The sequence below is a fragment of the Phyllostomus discolor genome, chromosome 1 (assembly GCF_004126475.2).
Source record: "Phyllostomus discolor isolate MPI-MPIP mPhyDis1 chromosome 1, mPhyDis1.pri.v3, whole genome shotgun sequence".
Lineage (NCBI taxonomy): Eukaryota > Metazoa > Chordata > Mammalia > Chiroptera > Phyllostomidae > Phyllostomus > Phyllostomus discolor.
In genome coordinates, this window is record NC_040903.2 from 114,499,097 (window position 1) to 114,513,571 (window position 14,475).

The window sequence follows — 14,475 nt, forward strand, 5'->3', positions numbered from 1 at the left end:
GACAGGTAAAACCAGATGCTGCCTGGTGAGCCACAGTGGAGTCTTCCCTGACCCCCTTAGAGCTGAGAGGTACAAGGGCCAGCAGAACAGGTGTAGGAAGAGACCCAAGTGCCGTAGGACTGTTCAGCAAGCCCACTCAAACTCAACTGCTCTCCTGGGTGCAGAGGACCACCCCAGCTTCTGGTCTGCCTGGCTTAGTTCACACTCAGCTCTCCACAAGCTGAACTACTAAGAAGACTTTATTAATAAGATAGGCAAGGAGAAAGGCAAGGAGCCGTAGACACACTGGTACCAGGGATTACAAACAGTAAGAAACACTTTATTATAACTTTACAACATATAATAGCTTGGGTCAAATCTGTGCTTTCTGGCAGCTGGGCATCGCATCTCTGCCCCTGCAGGCACCTGCCTTCCTTCACATTGCACTGTTCATTGGGTGGCTCTGGCCCTGGGGCCTGATGGTTAGAGGTTGGAGAAAGGGGGCCAGACAGCCCAGTCCCACTCTCCATCTCCTCCTCCTCGTGCAGTGGCCTGTGCCTGTCATCTGCGGGGGTTGCGGCTGGTGTGGAAGGACCGCTCCTCGGGGTCAGGCCGGCAAAGAAGGGGTGCAGCAGGGCCTCCGCCAGTGTGATGCGCTGGGCAGGGTCAAACTCTAACATCCTCCTCATCAGGTCAAACAGCTGCACGTGCTCCGGGAGTCTTGGAGCATGTAACTCTGCTCAGGGGACACAAGGTGCCTCAGTGTGATGGCAGGGGTGTGGGGAGCCTTGCTGCATGGCTTGAGGAGGCAGCGATGCCTCCTGGAAGACTACGTCTGCCCTCTTGGACAGTGAGTGGCTCCTTTCTTTTCATGCCTGTTAGAGCATTTTGCTCTGAACATGTCAGGCTACTGGGTGTCTTGTTGGTTTCGTGCCTCTGTCCCCACATGCAAAGTCCTGACAGGTGGGTAGCAATCACCTCTGTGAAATTCACCGTCCGAGCACCAAATGCAGTTGACAGAGGCTTCCTGGCATGTCTAGGTCTTCCCTCCCCTCACCTCAGTCCTGCCTAGTTCTTCCCAAAACAGAGAAGGGCAGGAGGCAGCAGGGTCTCTGATACTTGGCTCTTCTGGTGTTCCCCAATTACATTCGTGGTCACCCTGTCAGGAAGGGGTAGGGCTAAAGGCCCCTCTGGAAGAAGCCCCACTGCCAGCACCCAGCAGTCCTGGGTACAGCCTCCTATTGAGCTGGAGCAAGGGGGCACCTCTTAGTTGCCTGGCCTGTCCTCTCTGCTGTATGTGTGCCCATTGCCTGGGGTCTCCTTGGCATGAGTTGAGCTGGGGGAAGCCAGAAACTGACCTTCAGAGGTTTGCAGTTCTCCTTCACATATCGGCCATCAGAGCTGTTCTCATCCCAAACCAGGCCCCCTTTGTAGAAATATTTCTGCTTCCTGAAGATGAAGGAAGAGAAGTGGTCATGGTGGAGGGGAGCAGGTAGGAGCGGGAAGAGCAGCAGCTGAGGGATGGCAGCAAAGCCAGGCAGGGAATCCTGGGCTGACTCAGCAGGGCAGGGAGATCTGGGCAGCGGGACTGTTCAGGCTGCCCGGAGGAGCGTACAGGGAAGGGAGCTATGAGCCCAGAGGAGCCATGGGGCATTCTGCAAAGACTGTAGTAGCTTGTTGACCCTCAGCCAAAGATGGGAAAGGCCTATGGGCCAGGGCTTACCTAGTGCGGTGGATCATGTGAGATGGGATGGGCCCTAGGATTTTCTCCATCATCACCAAATGCTCTCGGTTTTCATGGGTCTATGGAAGGTCAGGAACAGAGCAAGCAGGGTTAGCCTCAGCCCCTCAGGGAGGATAGAGGACAAAACAGATGGCTAAGTGCCCTCCCAGCCTCTCTGACCTCATGGTAGCCTGTCACCCTTTGCCAGGGATAAAGGCCATTTCTTAACTCCCTGGAACATTACATGCCCCAGCCTATCCCACATCCTCACTCATGCTGTGTCTCTTGCCTCAAACGCTCACTCCTCCAGCCCCAATCCTCCATGCTGCTGGCTGAGCTTCAGACCTGCACGAGTGCTCCCACTACACTACCTTTGCCTTTCCCTGAACTTCTACAATTCTCAAGAGTGAATCTCACGCCCTGCTGACTTGGGGGCCTTACCTGGAAGAGTGTGAAGCCCCGGTAGTACTCAAACAGAATGCAGCCAATGCTCCAGACATCACAAGGCTGTGCCCAGCCCAACTCTGAAAGCCAAAGTGGAAAGAGGTGCTGAGATCCAGCTCTGGGTCACAGGGCAGCCACCACACTGATTGGCAGGACTCTCGCCCAAACCCCAGTACAGGTCCCTTCCTTAGCCAGGTCAGGTTGGCAACAACAGTGACTCATGACACTGACCCTGGGTGGTAGACAGGCACACGGCTGCCTCTGTTCATCTCACCCGCCCCCCCAGCAATAGCCCACTTTATGTGAGTTGGGGGCCATGCGACTACTCACCAAGGATCACCTCAGGTGGGCGGTAATGACGGGTGGCCACGATGGTCGTGTGGTGCTCATGGTCAAAGGTAGCACTGCCAAAGTCAGCCACTCGGATGCTGGTGTTCTTCACTGACTTCTCCTCACAGCTCTGAGAGGTGAGGAAGGAGAGCCAGGTCAGCGATCTCTCCTTATGGGTAACTCAGCTCTGGAGCAGGACATCACCCTCTCCCCACCGATACCTTGTGCTCGTTGTAGAGGGTTTCAAACTCAGAATTCACGAACAGGATGTTCTCTGGCTTTAAGTCTGTGTGGGTCAGTTGGTTCTCATGTAGAACTGGGAAAGGCAGGAGAGGAGGAAAGCATACCTTCAGAGCCTAGGTTTCCTCTCCGACTCCTGCCAGTGCTGGGCCAGACCAATCCTCCAATGCCAGAGACCCTCACCCCATGGCCTTGGCAGTGCCCCTGCACTGGCTTCCCTCTCAGAGGTTCTCTGTGCTTAGGGCCTTGGAGGCTTTGAGAGTTTTAGAAGATAGGGCAGGAGACACTTTTCAATTTAAAACACCACCTGTCACCTCTCCTCTGCAGGGCTAGGCCTCCTCAGCCTGGTCTCTCAAAGTGGCAAATCAGCCTCGGGGTAGTTCCTTCTCCCCAGCACCAGCAACATCATTTTTGGGGCCCAGGGCAAAATGAAAATGTAGCATCCTTTTTTCGAAAATTAAAGAGTGTCAAGCTGGTGTCAAAAGAAAACTAAACCAAGCACAGGGCCACCCCTGAAGCCAGCCCTGCCTCCCATCGTCCCTCATCCTAAGGGAAACCTGCCATTTTCCTCCAGTCCCTGCCCCACCAGTGGTGGTGCCCTTCCACTCCCAGGCTCCCACTCTGGCACTCAAGACCTTCAGAGCAGTGTGGTCCACTGCTCCCCAGAGTGGGCCCTCCTTCAACCAGAGTGTTTGCAAGCGCCAGGCTCCAGGCCATCGCCGAGCAGCTAGCCTTGCTTGGAGTGCTCTTCACCATCCTCTCCGCCTACACAGACCCTGTGCTAGGTTCATCTGCTCTCCAGGGCGCCCTGCTGTGTCCTGCTCCAACCACAACCAATCCTGCAGTGCTGAGCCTGGGTACCAGATACATTCTTAAAGCCTGGCAGGCAGAGGGTGTCTGTTGGCTGGAGCTGCTGGTGGGATCCCCCAGGTCACCTGCACTTTTTCATCCATGCAGGAAAGTGGGAATGAAACTGGTAGCTAGAAAAATTCTAGAGCAGTTTATTTTTTTTCTTCCTGAGTGTGTACAGGCAGAAGCTGGCTCAGAAGGCCCTGGAGGAGATTGCACCTCTCCACTAGTGCAGATTCATACATAAAGGCCATACAGCCAAGGGGCCCTGGTGTCTCCAGCTCAGGAGAACGGTTATCAATGTGCAAGTGGTTTTCCCACCTGGTATACCATTCTCTGCGAGGGTGGATACTCACATCTAAGGGCGTGGCAGAGCTGGTAGGCCATGTGCCGGACATGTGGTAGGGGGTAAGGCTGGAAGTTATTCTCTTTCAGGAACTCAAAGGTGTTCTTGCCCAGGAGCTCAAAGGCGATGCACATGTGACCATGGAAGTTGAACCAGTCAGACATCAAGACGCACAAGCTGGGGGAGAAGGACAAATGGGGTCAGGCTCTGTGCTGAGGGCCTGGCTGTGTTCCTCCCAGGCCCCTGAGTCACACCCCAACACAGACACACATGAAGAAAGAGAGTCAGTTAACAGCAAGAGTATATCCCACAGATCTCAGCAAGGACTGAAGTTCCTACTGTGAGGGGTGAGGTGGAGGGCATTCTGGTCCCAGATCTCCCGCCTCACCTACTTATGATACGGGTGTAATCCTGGCATTTCCAAGAAAGATGGAATGGCGCCGGGACACTCGGCAGGACTAGCAGTACCTTTTGCAACTCCCAGTGGAGACTCCTGAGTGCAGGGCTCAGCGTCTGTGTGCCAAGGCAGCTCTCCTCTGGGTTTGACAATGGGAGCCCCAACGAGCTTCCAGTTTGCATCTTGTCTACAATGCCCACCACACCCAGTGAGGCCCTCAATCCACAAAAGCAGGCCTGGGAGAACTCAGAACTGGTCATGGTAGAACCTGGACTGAAGTCCAAAGGCTCCTTCTAGTGAGACTCAATCGCCCAACTCCCCTGGCTCTAGAGCACGGAGAAGGCATGATGCCAGCCAGGTGAGAGGACACTACTGCTCAGCCCCAGGGTGTCCAGGCAGTTCGGACTGGAGAGGAAGGTGTCCCCAGTGAAAGCTTTCCTCCCGTTCCTTGCTGACACTCACAACTTGTTCTCTTTGTCCTTCTCCTTGATTTTTTTAAGAACATTGATTTCTAGTCGAGCAGCCTCCCGGTACTTGCCCACGTTGCGGATAATCTTCAGGGCAACCTGAGACTTCCCTCTGGCACCCGGGAAGAAAGCAGAGGTTCTCATGAGAAGCTGCACAGCCCTTCCCCCACCCTCGACCCCAGCCCAGCAACTCTTGGCAGACACCACCCCGGGCTGCAGGAACTGGGCCTGCCCTGAGGAAAGCAGGTGCTTGACGCCCAGCCGGTCCTAAACAACATCAGATGTCTACCCTCCTAACAGCAAGCTCCCTTGGCACCTATGCCAGCCTTACGCTTTTATGGTCTCAGCTATCTGCCAGCTCCAAAGAAGCCTGGGCAGAGGAGTAGGGGCCTATCTCACTGACCAACGCTAGCCTGAGAGTTCACTCAGTAGGTGCCAGCCTGCAGGCTAGTAGCAGTCTCTGATCCTTGCAGGGCTGTCCACATAGAACCTTCTTGTGGCACTTCTTGACCTCAGAAGAGCAAGTCTACAAAGTCTGGGCAAATAGCTGCCCATGCGGTGGGGGTTCCAGGATGGCGGGAAGGCCTGGCAAGAGAGTAAGGGTGCCAGGAATAGGGGTGTCTCCAGGGAGACCAAGGGCTGCTCTCTTTAGCTGACCTGTTGCCTACCAGCCACAGCATTTACCAGAGACCGCTGAGTGCCAGGAACCCTTGGTGCCCAAGGAAAGGCTGACAGTTCCCAAGGCAGAGGCACCTTCTAGAGAATACCCTGCTTTTCTCTCCCTATCCCATTTTTTCAGATTTGCAGGACAGGAAAGGACCTCAGAAGGAAGGCTACCAGACGCCCCCTAAATAGGGACCCCTCAGTGGCATTCCAACCCTCAGCACAGGTTCATCACTCCACAGGCAGTCACCAGGATTGGAAGGCTCTGAGAGTAAGACCTGTTTGCTGAGCTGAATTCTGCTCTTCATAATAAATCTTCTGGTCGACTCCCTTTGGACCCTCTGAAGGCCCCAAGCCCTATGCCTGCCCCTTAGTGACTCCAGAGGCTAACTTTCCCTCTAGCTACGCAGTGGCAGAGCCCAGAGAGTTTAGCTGTCCCCATGTACCACAGCTCTCAGGTCTGCCACATATCCCTCTGGTCACCTTATAGTCTACATGTCCCTGTGCTCACTGGTCCCAACCCTAACCTCTTGGGTCCAAAAGGTGTTTAAATGGGAACTAGGAGGGTGGGGAAGCTTCCTTTCAGTCACCATCATTCCTTTATCTTGGGGCTCCACAGCTGGCTAGACTGCTTGGTCTAACTGCCCTCTCTGAGCACCTCTCCGAACGTGGGAGCACTGCAGTGTGCGGTGCCCAGCCCCATCACGACAGCCAAGGCATGTGGGCAAACCCTGCACATGTTTCTTCAGCTCTAGGACAGTGGAAGAGTCACGCATGGGCAGCATATGGCTCAACTGAGACAGCCAGGACAAGAACTTTGTAGCTAAAGCCACAAACCAATGAGAGGGCCATTGAGGCAGGGAGGCAGTGGTTCCCATGAAATGACCTTCCAGCCTAAATCGAAAGAGGCAAGGGTTCTGGTCCTGAGAAATGGAAAGGAGACCAAAGCGTCCCACTGTTCAGCCTGGGAAAGCAAGGCGCCCCAGCAGCGCTCCAACACACACACGGGTGTACCTGCCCCAGCACACTGTAAGGGCCCACCCTGAACTCCGGCCACACTGCAGAAGGCAGCAGCCTGCTTGGCAAGAAAGTCCAGGGGCTTTTTTTTCCTCAACAGCGGCCTGCACAGCCACTTAGGCCAGTCTCTAGAGGGTGGGGGCTCATACTTGGGCTGGGCTCAGCAGTACTCTCTACCCTTATCAGAGGCTGAGGCCCAGGCCCTGGCCCTAAAAGTGATCACAAAGTGCAGATCAAGGCCACAGGGGAGCCAGAGCCTTGGCTCTGGTCTGATATTCACCACCACCACCACCACCACCTGGGGAAGTGAGGAAAGTGAGGCAGGCTATTCACTGGCCAGCAATTCTTAGGCAGGCATGCCACGTGCTTGTGGAATCCCAGCTATTTCTCCCTTTTCATGGTACCAACAACACCCCAACATGTGTAGGTCAGAACCTGCTTTGGAGCTTCCCTTCAGAAGGAGAAAGGTTAAACTCTAACTGCCACTACCTACAAGAGCCTCAGGCCAGCTCTCCCCAGAAAGCTCGCTCACCTGGCATGGTCCAAGCACTCCACCACCTTGCCAAAGGTGCCTTCGCCCAGGTTCCCCACGATCTCATCTAGGAGAGAAAAGAAGCAGGGCGTGAGGATCTGGAGGGCAGAGGGTCGGCAACTCCTGAAAGTTCACAGCATTCAAATTCTCAAAAACAAAAAAGGTTTCTCTCTCACTGCTACACTCTTAAAAACAGAAGTTGCTAGCGTTTGTGTCATTCAGGCAATTACTGGTGGCCCCGCTAAGGCACCACGCGCACTAGAGGCCCCTCCAGACAGGAGAGGTCTGGTCTAACAAGGGGGTAGAAAGTAGAGAGGTAAAGTTTTACGAAAGGTGGCTGTACATCGCTCTTGGAGCCAATCGCCGATCCGGCACACCAGGTGGCCCTCCTTGTCATCTTCCACACTTCGGCTGCTGCGCTTACTGCTCTGTTGGCTTCTCTGCATGCACCGCCCCCCGAAACGCCATCCGACCAATCGCATGGTAGGCGGTTCCGATTGACAGATTGAGGTGTCAGTCAAAGGCAGAGGTGGAGACGGTGAGGAGCCGGTGGGTTGGTTGGTTGGATTTTCCAGATCCCAGCATTTCATAAGGCACACAGCATATATAACGATAGGGATATTGCAAGGGACACGTCAAGACACAAACTGACTTCAAAAACAGAAAAGTAAAAACAGCTACAGGTATGTAAAGAAAACTCGGACATTATCTAAGAGAAGGGCGCCGCAAGTGCTCAGAAAGACGATCAGCCTCTGCTGCTGAGGGGCCGGGCCATGAGGAGAGCCACAGCCCGACACCCTTCTCCAATGAGTGTCCCCCTCCCAGGCCCTCCCAGTAGCTTCCGCCAGGGTGAAGACGCAATGAAAACGGTGCACGCGTGTGGCTGTCCCAGCCTGGGTCCGCTCATCAGAATAGTCAGAGGCCACTCTGGCTTCAGCTGCAGAATGCCCAGCCTGTCTTCGCCCGCCTCTGTTTTGCCCACACAGCCCTGCACATACCCAACAGCTGTCACTCAGAGACAAGCTGCTACCGGCCCCCAGACAGCATCCGTGGCCAGACTTAACATCACCACCAGAAAGGGCCTTCCATCAGCAGCCTCTGAGCCACCAGCCTCAAGCAGGGAAGGAGCCCAGAATTCTCTGGGATGGTCAACCTCCAGGCTTCCTACCACAATGGCCGACAGAGACCCAAAGCCAGCTCCGGCCCTGGTCCCCACAGGCCAGGTCCATCCTGAGCCTCATGACAACAGAGGGCACCAAAGAGAAGCAGAGCCACAGACCTGCACTGCCCTCCTGTGGCAGTGTACGGCAGTGTGCAGAGAGACCACCAGGCCATGATGGGTGCCCAGTCAACCTGCAACCTGTAGCCACTCAAAGAAGTCACCAGAATGCTCAGCAGAGAAGATGCCTGGCCCCTCCACTGTTTCCACTACCACTTCCCTCAGGGGCCTCATGGCTGGCGAGAGGGAGTGAGGAAGGGAAGAGGTATTGGGAAGAAGACAGCACTTAAAATCAGAGATTCATGACAGGCTTCCCTTCGCAGAGGTGTGAGGGCACTGTAGGCTGTGGTCTCATTGCAGGTCTATGCAACCTTGCACACTAGGAACACCTCCAGGCCCTGTTCTTGGCTTGTGGTCTACAACTGGACAAGTCCTGGGACTGAGTCCTTTCTGTCATTTCTTTACATGTCCCATCGCATAAGCAGCTCGTCTCTTGTCTTGACTGCCCCTCATGCAAAGAGGCTAGGCTGAAGAGGGCCTGGCTGGAGGTCTAAAGGGACGCTCCCAGTCTGAGCTACCTGATAGGAAGACCCTTCCCTACCGGTGGGAAGTCCAGCCTCCAGGCCTTTGGGGAGGGGTGTGGAGGTTGAGACTGCAGAAGTGGGTGCAATCCACACCAGTCAGAGCACTCGGCTACATGTGGAGGCAATCTTTGGGTGGGAAGAACCAGGCCAGACAGCTCCAGACCACATACCAGCAACTCTGTTAGGATCCCTAAGACATGTCCCTGGCTACTGGCACCCACGCAGCCTATGCCTGGCTCAGTGTGGAGATACAGACAGGCTGGGAGCCAGCCAGCGCCGGAACCAGAGCCCCTACAGCTGATACTGCCAGTGGGCCAGAAGATAGAGAAACTGGGCTCTTTGCTCAGCCCTGTGCCTAAACCAGACAACACACACACACACACACACACACACATGCATACACACCAAATGTGCGTGCGCAGGGCTAGCAGTACTCACCCGGACCAGCCAACCTGAGAGAAGGCTACAAACAGATGAGGCCTTGAAGCCCCAGCCAGCACACTCTGGCCACCACTCACCGAGGAGGCGCTGCTACAAGACCTGGTGCGGCGTTTGTGGCAGTGGTGGGCATGTTTGCGGGTCCGGTATGGCTCCCTGTCCCGTGACCGCCGACGATGATGGGAACGTGAAGATCCATAGCAGTCCTCTCCAAAGGATGGGCTCCGCTCTTCACAGCGGTATGTGTCACTGTCTCGGCGTTCCCGGTATCGTCTCTGGTAGGGCAGACGGTCATGGCTGCCAAGAGGGGGATGGGGACACTGGTCGGACAGGCCCTTCTTCCCACCAGCCAGGTTTCTACCTACCACCAGGCAAGAGGCATCTGGTTAGGCCCCTGCAAAGGGCTCACAGGGGCAGCCTGCTGGAGCAGAGGCACACAGACTGGGGGAAGCGGGGAGACAGGAATGTGTGTGTCTGAAATCTGACCTCCAGAACTGGGGCTACTGACAACACCCCTACAGTGCCACAGGAGGCAGAGCCCTAGTGGAAGGCGATTACATTAGAGGGCCTCCAAGGGTTCCCATGCCTTGGAGCTCCCTGTGGCCTGCCAAGGCTGTAATTTTGGTCTGGGGCTGAGAAAGGACCAGGGACCAACCTCTGGAAAGAACTGAAGCTATGTTTTTAATGCCCACTGAGGAAGGCTCAGCGGTTAGGGAGATACTGACCTAGAAAATGGAGAGTGTGTCAGGAAAAGACTCAAGGACGGAGGAAGGAGTGGTGGCAAGGATTAAAGTGAACACTGAGACTAGGGAATGTAGGTGAGCTCAGGGGAGGAGCCCAAAGAGGGCTCTGGTGATCTAGTGCAGTGATCTAGTGCGGCCGCGCAGAGGCAGCAGTCATGTGAAGAAGCCCTGGGTGGCTACAAGCCGCCAGACTGTCTGTCTAGCCCAGCTGAGGGAAGGCACCCTTCCTCTTGATCCAGTTCCCTCTCACCTTCTTGACCGAGATCTCCGGGGCGGAGGCTCCCTTCGAGATGGGTATCGCAGTCTCCCTTCGTGCTCCCGACTGTAAGACCTCCTTCTCTTCCATCGGTAGCTCAGGTATGGGTCTGGCTCAGGGGAGCGGTATCGCTTACAGTGATGCATCTAGGCCACGAGAAATGGACAACTCTGCTAAACATGCAGGCATCCACCTCCAGCCACCTGGCTGCCTGAGCAGCCTAGGCACTCCTGAAGAAGAGGCCCATTGTTCTGTTTGGGGGCAGCCCCTCCCAGGGGTTTATGAAGTGAAGAATGCTGAGGTCACAGTGGTCGAAGACCAAACAATAGGCAACACCCTTCTCTGCCAGAGAACAGCTGCCTCCTCAGCATGGCATCATTGGCCTCATGACCTGAGCACCTGAGGAGCCTAGTGAGCCAGGACAGGTGCCGAGGCTGAACACAGGGAGGAGCTGATGAGCGCCACCATCGCAGGAGTCCAAGACCCAGGAGAAAGGGGAGCCTCTTGTGGTCAATTCCCTCCTGCCTGTTTGTGAGTTCCAGTGAAGCACTTGCTCTGTCAAGCCAGAGGCCAGAGTCAGATGGCTGTTGGCAGGTCACCAAGACACAGGAGCCAAGGGTGAAAGCACTCAAGTTGAAAAGTACAACTGCTTGTGGAGGCCCTGAACTGAACCCCACTCAAAGGAGCAAGGACCACCAGTTATGTGAGGAGCTATAGGCAGAAAGAAGACCAGCTTTTGGAGAAAAAGATTGAGGGTTCTCACAAACATTCCCTAGCCCACCTGAGGGTCTGGCCAGCCCTTGCTGGTCAGCACCAGTAAAGATGCTAGGGTCAGAGCATCCAGGTATGTTGTCTGACACCCACTTAGCACCCTCAGACTGCCTGCAGTGCCGTGTTGGGCAGTGCTTTGCCTCTATCCAACAGCACCATTACTATCCTCTCTTCTCAATCCTCTGTCCCAGTACCTTTCTCCTGTGCCCATCTCAGGAGATGCATCACATGTGCTCAGGGAGGCATGCCAAAAAGGCTCACCTCACTATCCCTGTCTAGCAGGGACTTATATCCACTACAGGAAATTGACAGGCTGGATCAGCCACCTGCTGAGAAAGGTGGCTGTGTGAGGTTAGCTCCCTATTCCACCCCAAACCAAAACCCTGACATTGCTTGCCTCCACTGGAAGGCTGGGCCAGAGACCATGGCCACCCTTACTCCCAACCCTTCACTTGGCCGGAGTCAGCCTTCAATGGTAATCAGTCTTGGGTTTGCCTGACCACATTTTTTGACAAAACGTGTGTCAAAATTTTGGACCAACCACATTTTGGACAAACCCATTGAGGCTCCCCCATCTCATGAAAAGAGTCTGGCAGGAGAAGAACAAAACGGAATGGTTCCCCTTGGATGAGCAGGAAAATGAGGCATATCTGACAAACCCACTGGGAGCTACTCTGTGATCCTAAGAAAGCCACTGCATTCAATCACCCCATGAGTAGGTGCCTTTCCCTATCTACCTAGAAGTCCAGGTCCCAAGCAACCCTTGGAGAGAAACACTATGTAAAGTCCCTTACAGTTCCTGAAGTATTTAGACTGTTCTGGTTTTTTGGATTTCTTTAAAGATTTTTATTTATTTTTAGAGGAGAAGGGAGGGAGAAAGAGAAACATCAATCGGTTGCCTCTTGCATGCACTCCGATGGAGATCCCGAACCTGCAACTCAGGCATGTGCCCTGACTGGAAACGAAACCAGCGAACTTTTGCTTTGTGGGACAATGCCCAACCACCTGAGCCACACTATTAAGGGCTGTTGTTCTGTTTTGATGATCGGCTGACTAATGTTTTACTGTTTTCCTGCAATTACCCTGGGTCAGGTGCCCAAGCTATGAGATGAAGGTAATATATCACATGTCACTAAGTGTCCCAGAAGATGCTCCAGTGGCCAGGATAAAGGCCCTGCCCATCGTCACTGGGACGACAAAGTACCAGAGCTGGAGGACAGTCTAGGCTACACCAGGGTAAAGACCCTCTCCTGGGACCTAGAAGACTCTTATGTCAACACATGTTCACTTAGAGGAAAGAGCACAGCCTCAGAGTCGATAGATGTCAGTCTTAATCCTGACACTGCTGCTTCTAGCTGTGTGCCTTTATGCAAGTTATTAAACTACTCTGACCTTCAGCTCCCTCATGCAACAAGGGGACATAAATCTCTTACAGGATTCTGTGAGGGTTACATTTTGTCATTCCTTTACTAACATGCCTAAACCATGCCTTCAAGTCAAATGCCTAGCATAAGTCTGTGCCCACAAGAGGTACAAAGGCAGCTCTTCATTAACGTTAAAAATGTTCCAGGTAACATGTGGGTCTGTGTTAAAAGAGCTGAGGACATTTTGTCTCTTCCAAGGGACCACGGGGGAAGAGAGCTCTGGTTAGAAAACCCTGAAGTAAACCCCAGTGCTGGCCTTGTGACCAAACCACTCTAGGCCCTTCCATTTACTATACCTGCAAAATGGAGGTAACACCTCTCAGCCCATTTGGCAAAGGAGATGACAAGCTGTAAATTACCACACACAAAACAATCACAGAGGACATCTCCTTCAACACATTACAAGCAGGTGAAGTATTGGGATTACCTGATGCCCCCTCGTTATATTCCCAGCCAGGGCTCTAGGGCCTATTTCAATTATCATTCTCTGAGACCCCAACAAATGGGTTGTTTGAAGAACCTAAGGGCCACAATTATGCTCCAGAAGGCTCTGCTCTACACAACGAAAAGGTAACATGAAGGAAACGAGGCGGAGGATGCCAGTTTTTCTCTGAGAACAGACTTAGTCGGCTTCCCATTTGCTGTTCCTGGCCAGAGAACTGGGCTGACAAGAGCAGCCAGCCAGGTCAGCGGCTGCCCTCCCAAGCCCAGGCACCGCAGCGCCCCATGGTTATTTTTGGCTGACGCTGCTCCACCACTGCAATCTCAAACCTGCCACCTTGCAAGCAGCCACCATCGGGTGAAACTCTCCTCCTTTTCAAGGGCATAGAGGAAGAAAGCTGGAAGACCGCCAGCTCCACCTCGACAGGGGCCTGGCTCAGTCAATTCCCACCCCAGCTCCGTACCCGAGTACCCGCACCCGAAACTAAAGCACAGAGACTCCCGGACCCGGAGCAGCCCAGGCACTAGTACTGTCAGCTTGGCCTGGCCCCTCCCCCAGGCTGGAGCGGCTCCATCATCACAACAAAACACGCCGGGACCTGCGGCCCTCGCTCGCGGCCCTTCCCGACGCCCCAGGTCCCAGAGCTCTCAAGCTCCGTCCCCCCGTAACCGCCGCCAATGGCGGCGAGGGGAAGACGGGTGGGGGAGGGTGTGCAGGAGGAACGCCAGCCCGGGTCGGAATCAAACTCCAAGCCGCGAGGGGAGGAGACTGCGGACCAAGCCTCGAGCTGGGAGTAGGGGAGGGATCTGAAGGCCCCTCAAGGCTGGTCTCGGTAGCACCCGACCCCTTCCGCGGACAGTTGCAAGGCTGAAACCGAGCCCCTTGCAGGGACCTCAGAGGCCACTCAGGCTCAGACTCTTGACACCACAGGATCCAGGGGTCGGGGTCTCCGGCGACCGCCCCCCCGGGGGAGAAGCGGCGGGTCAGAGGTGAGAGGTCGCAGCCGCGGCCTGCGGTAGGCCGAGGAGGAGAAAAGAAAGAAACAGGCCCACAATAGCCTAGGCGCCCAGGGACCCGCACCAGGCGCGCCCACCCTGCCTCCTCACCTCTGCCGCCGCGGCCCCAGGACCACACTCACCGTCTCCCAGGCTCCGGCTGCGGCTAGGCCCCACTTCCCGCTCCGTGCGCCTCTTCCGCTTCCGGCTCCAGCCTCCGCCCTCTGAAGCCCCGCCCCTCGCGTGACGCAGCGGTAGCCATCCCTCGCTCGGTGGCTTGGCCGCTCTGGCTTCCAACTCGAAGGCTTAGGAGGACCCGTCTTCTCCTCTCTGATCGGTGGGGTGTCTGCAGAGACTGATTCCGGGAGAGCCGAGGGGAGGTCCCCGGCCCGCCCTCCGCCGTGTCGCGATGCACGTAGGCCCCAAAGACGCAACAGGGGAGCTCTTCCCGGCCGGCGGGCGCAGGGAGCTGAAAGGTGGAACCACGACCTGGCTGGAGGGCTGGGCCTGCTCTGTCGCCCCGACCCTGACGGAGCCCGCCAATCCCTTCCTGCGCGGGGGGAGGAGGGCATTATTGCGTCGTCGCCTCAGTGAAGAACCGGCAAGCTCCGGGGCT

General features: G+C 55.3%; 1 protein-coding gene across 1 annotated transcript; it reads right to left on the bottom strand.

Annotated features, from left to right (window-relative positions):
• Positions 1–289: 289 nt before the first annotated feature.
• On the bottom strand, positions 290–13,989 carry CLK3 (CDC like kinase 3). Its single transcript, XM_036027918.1, is given in 15 exon segments — positions 290–587; positions 590–694; positions 697–715; positions 1,338–1,428; positions 1,703–1,782; positions 2,144–2,226; positions 2,477–2,606; positions 2,698–2,792; positions 3,922–4,088; positions 4,771–4,887; positions 6,988–7,054; positions 7,331–7,427; positions 9,309–9,525; positions 10,222–10,373; positions 13,971–13,989. Coding segments are annotated over 14 exon segments (1,467 nt in total). The 5' UTR covers positions 13,971–13,989; the 3' UTR covers positions 290–540.
• Between the last annotated feature and the right edge of the window lie 486 nt (positions 13,990–14,475).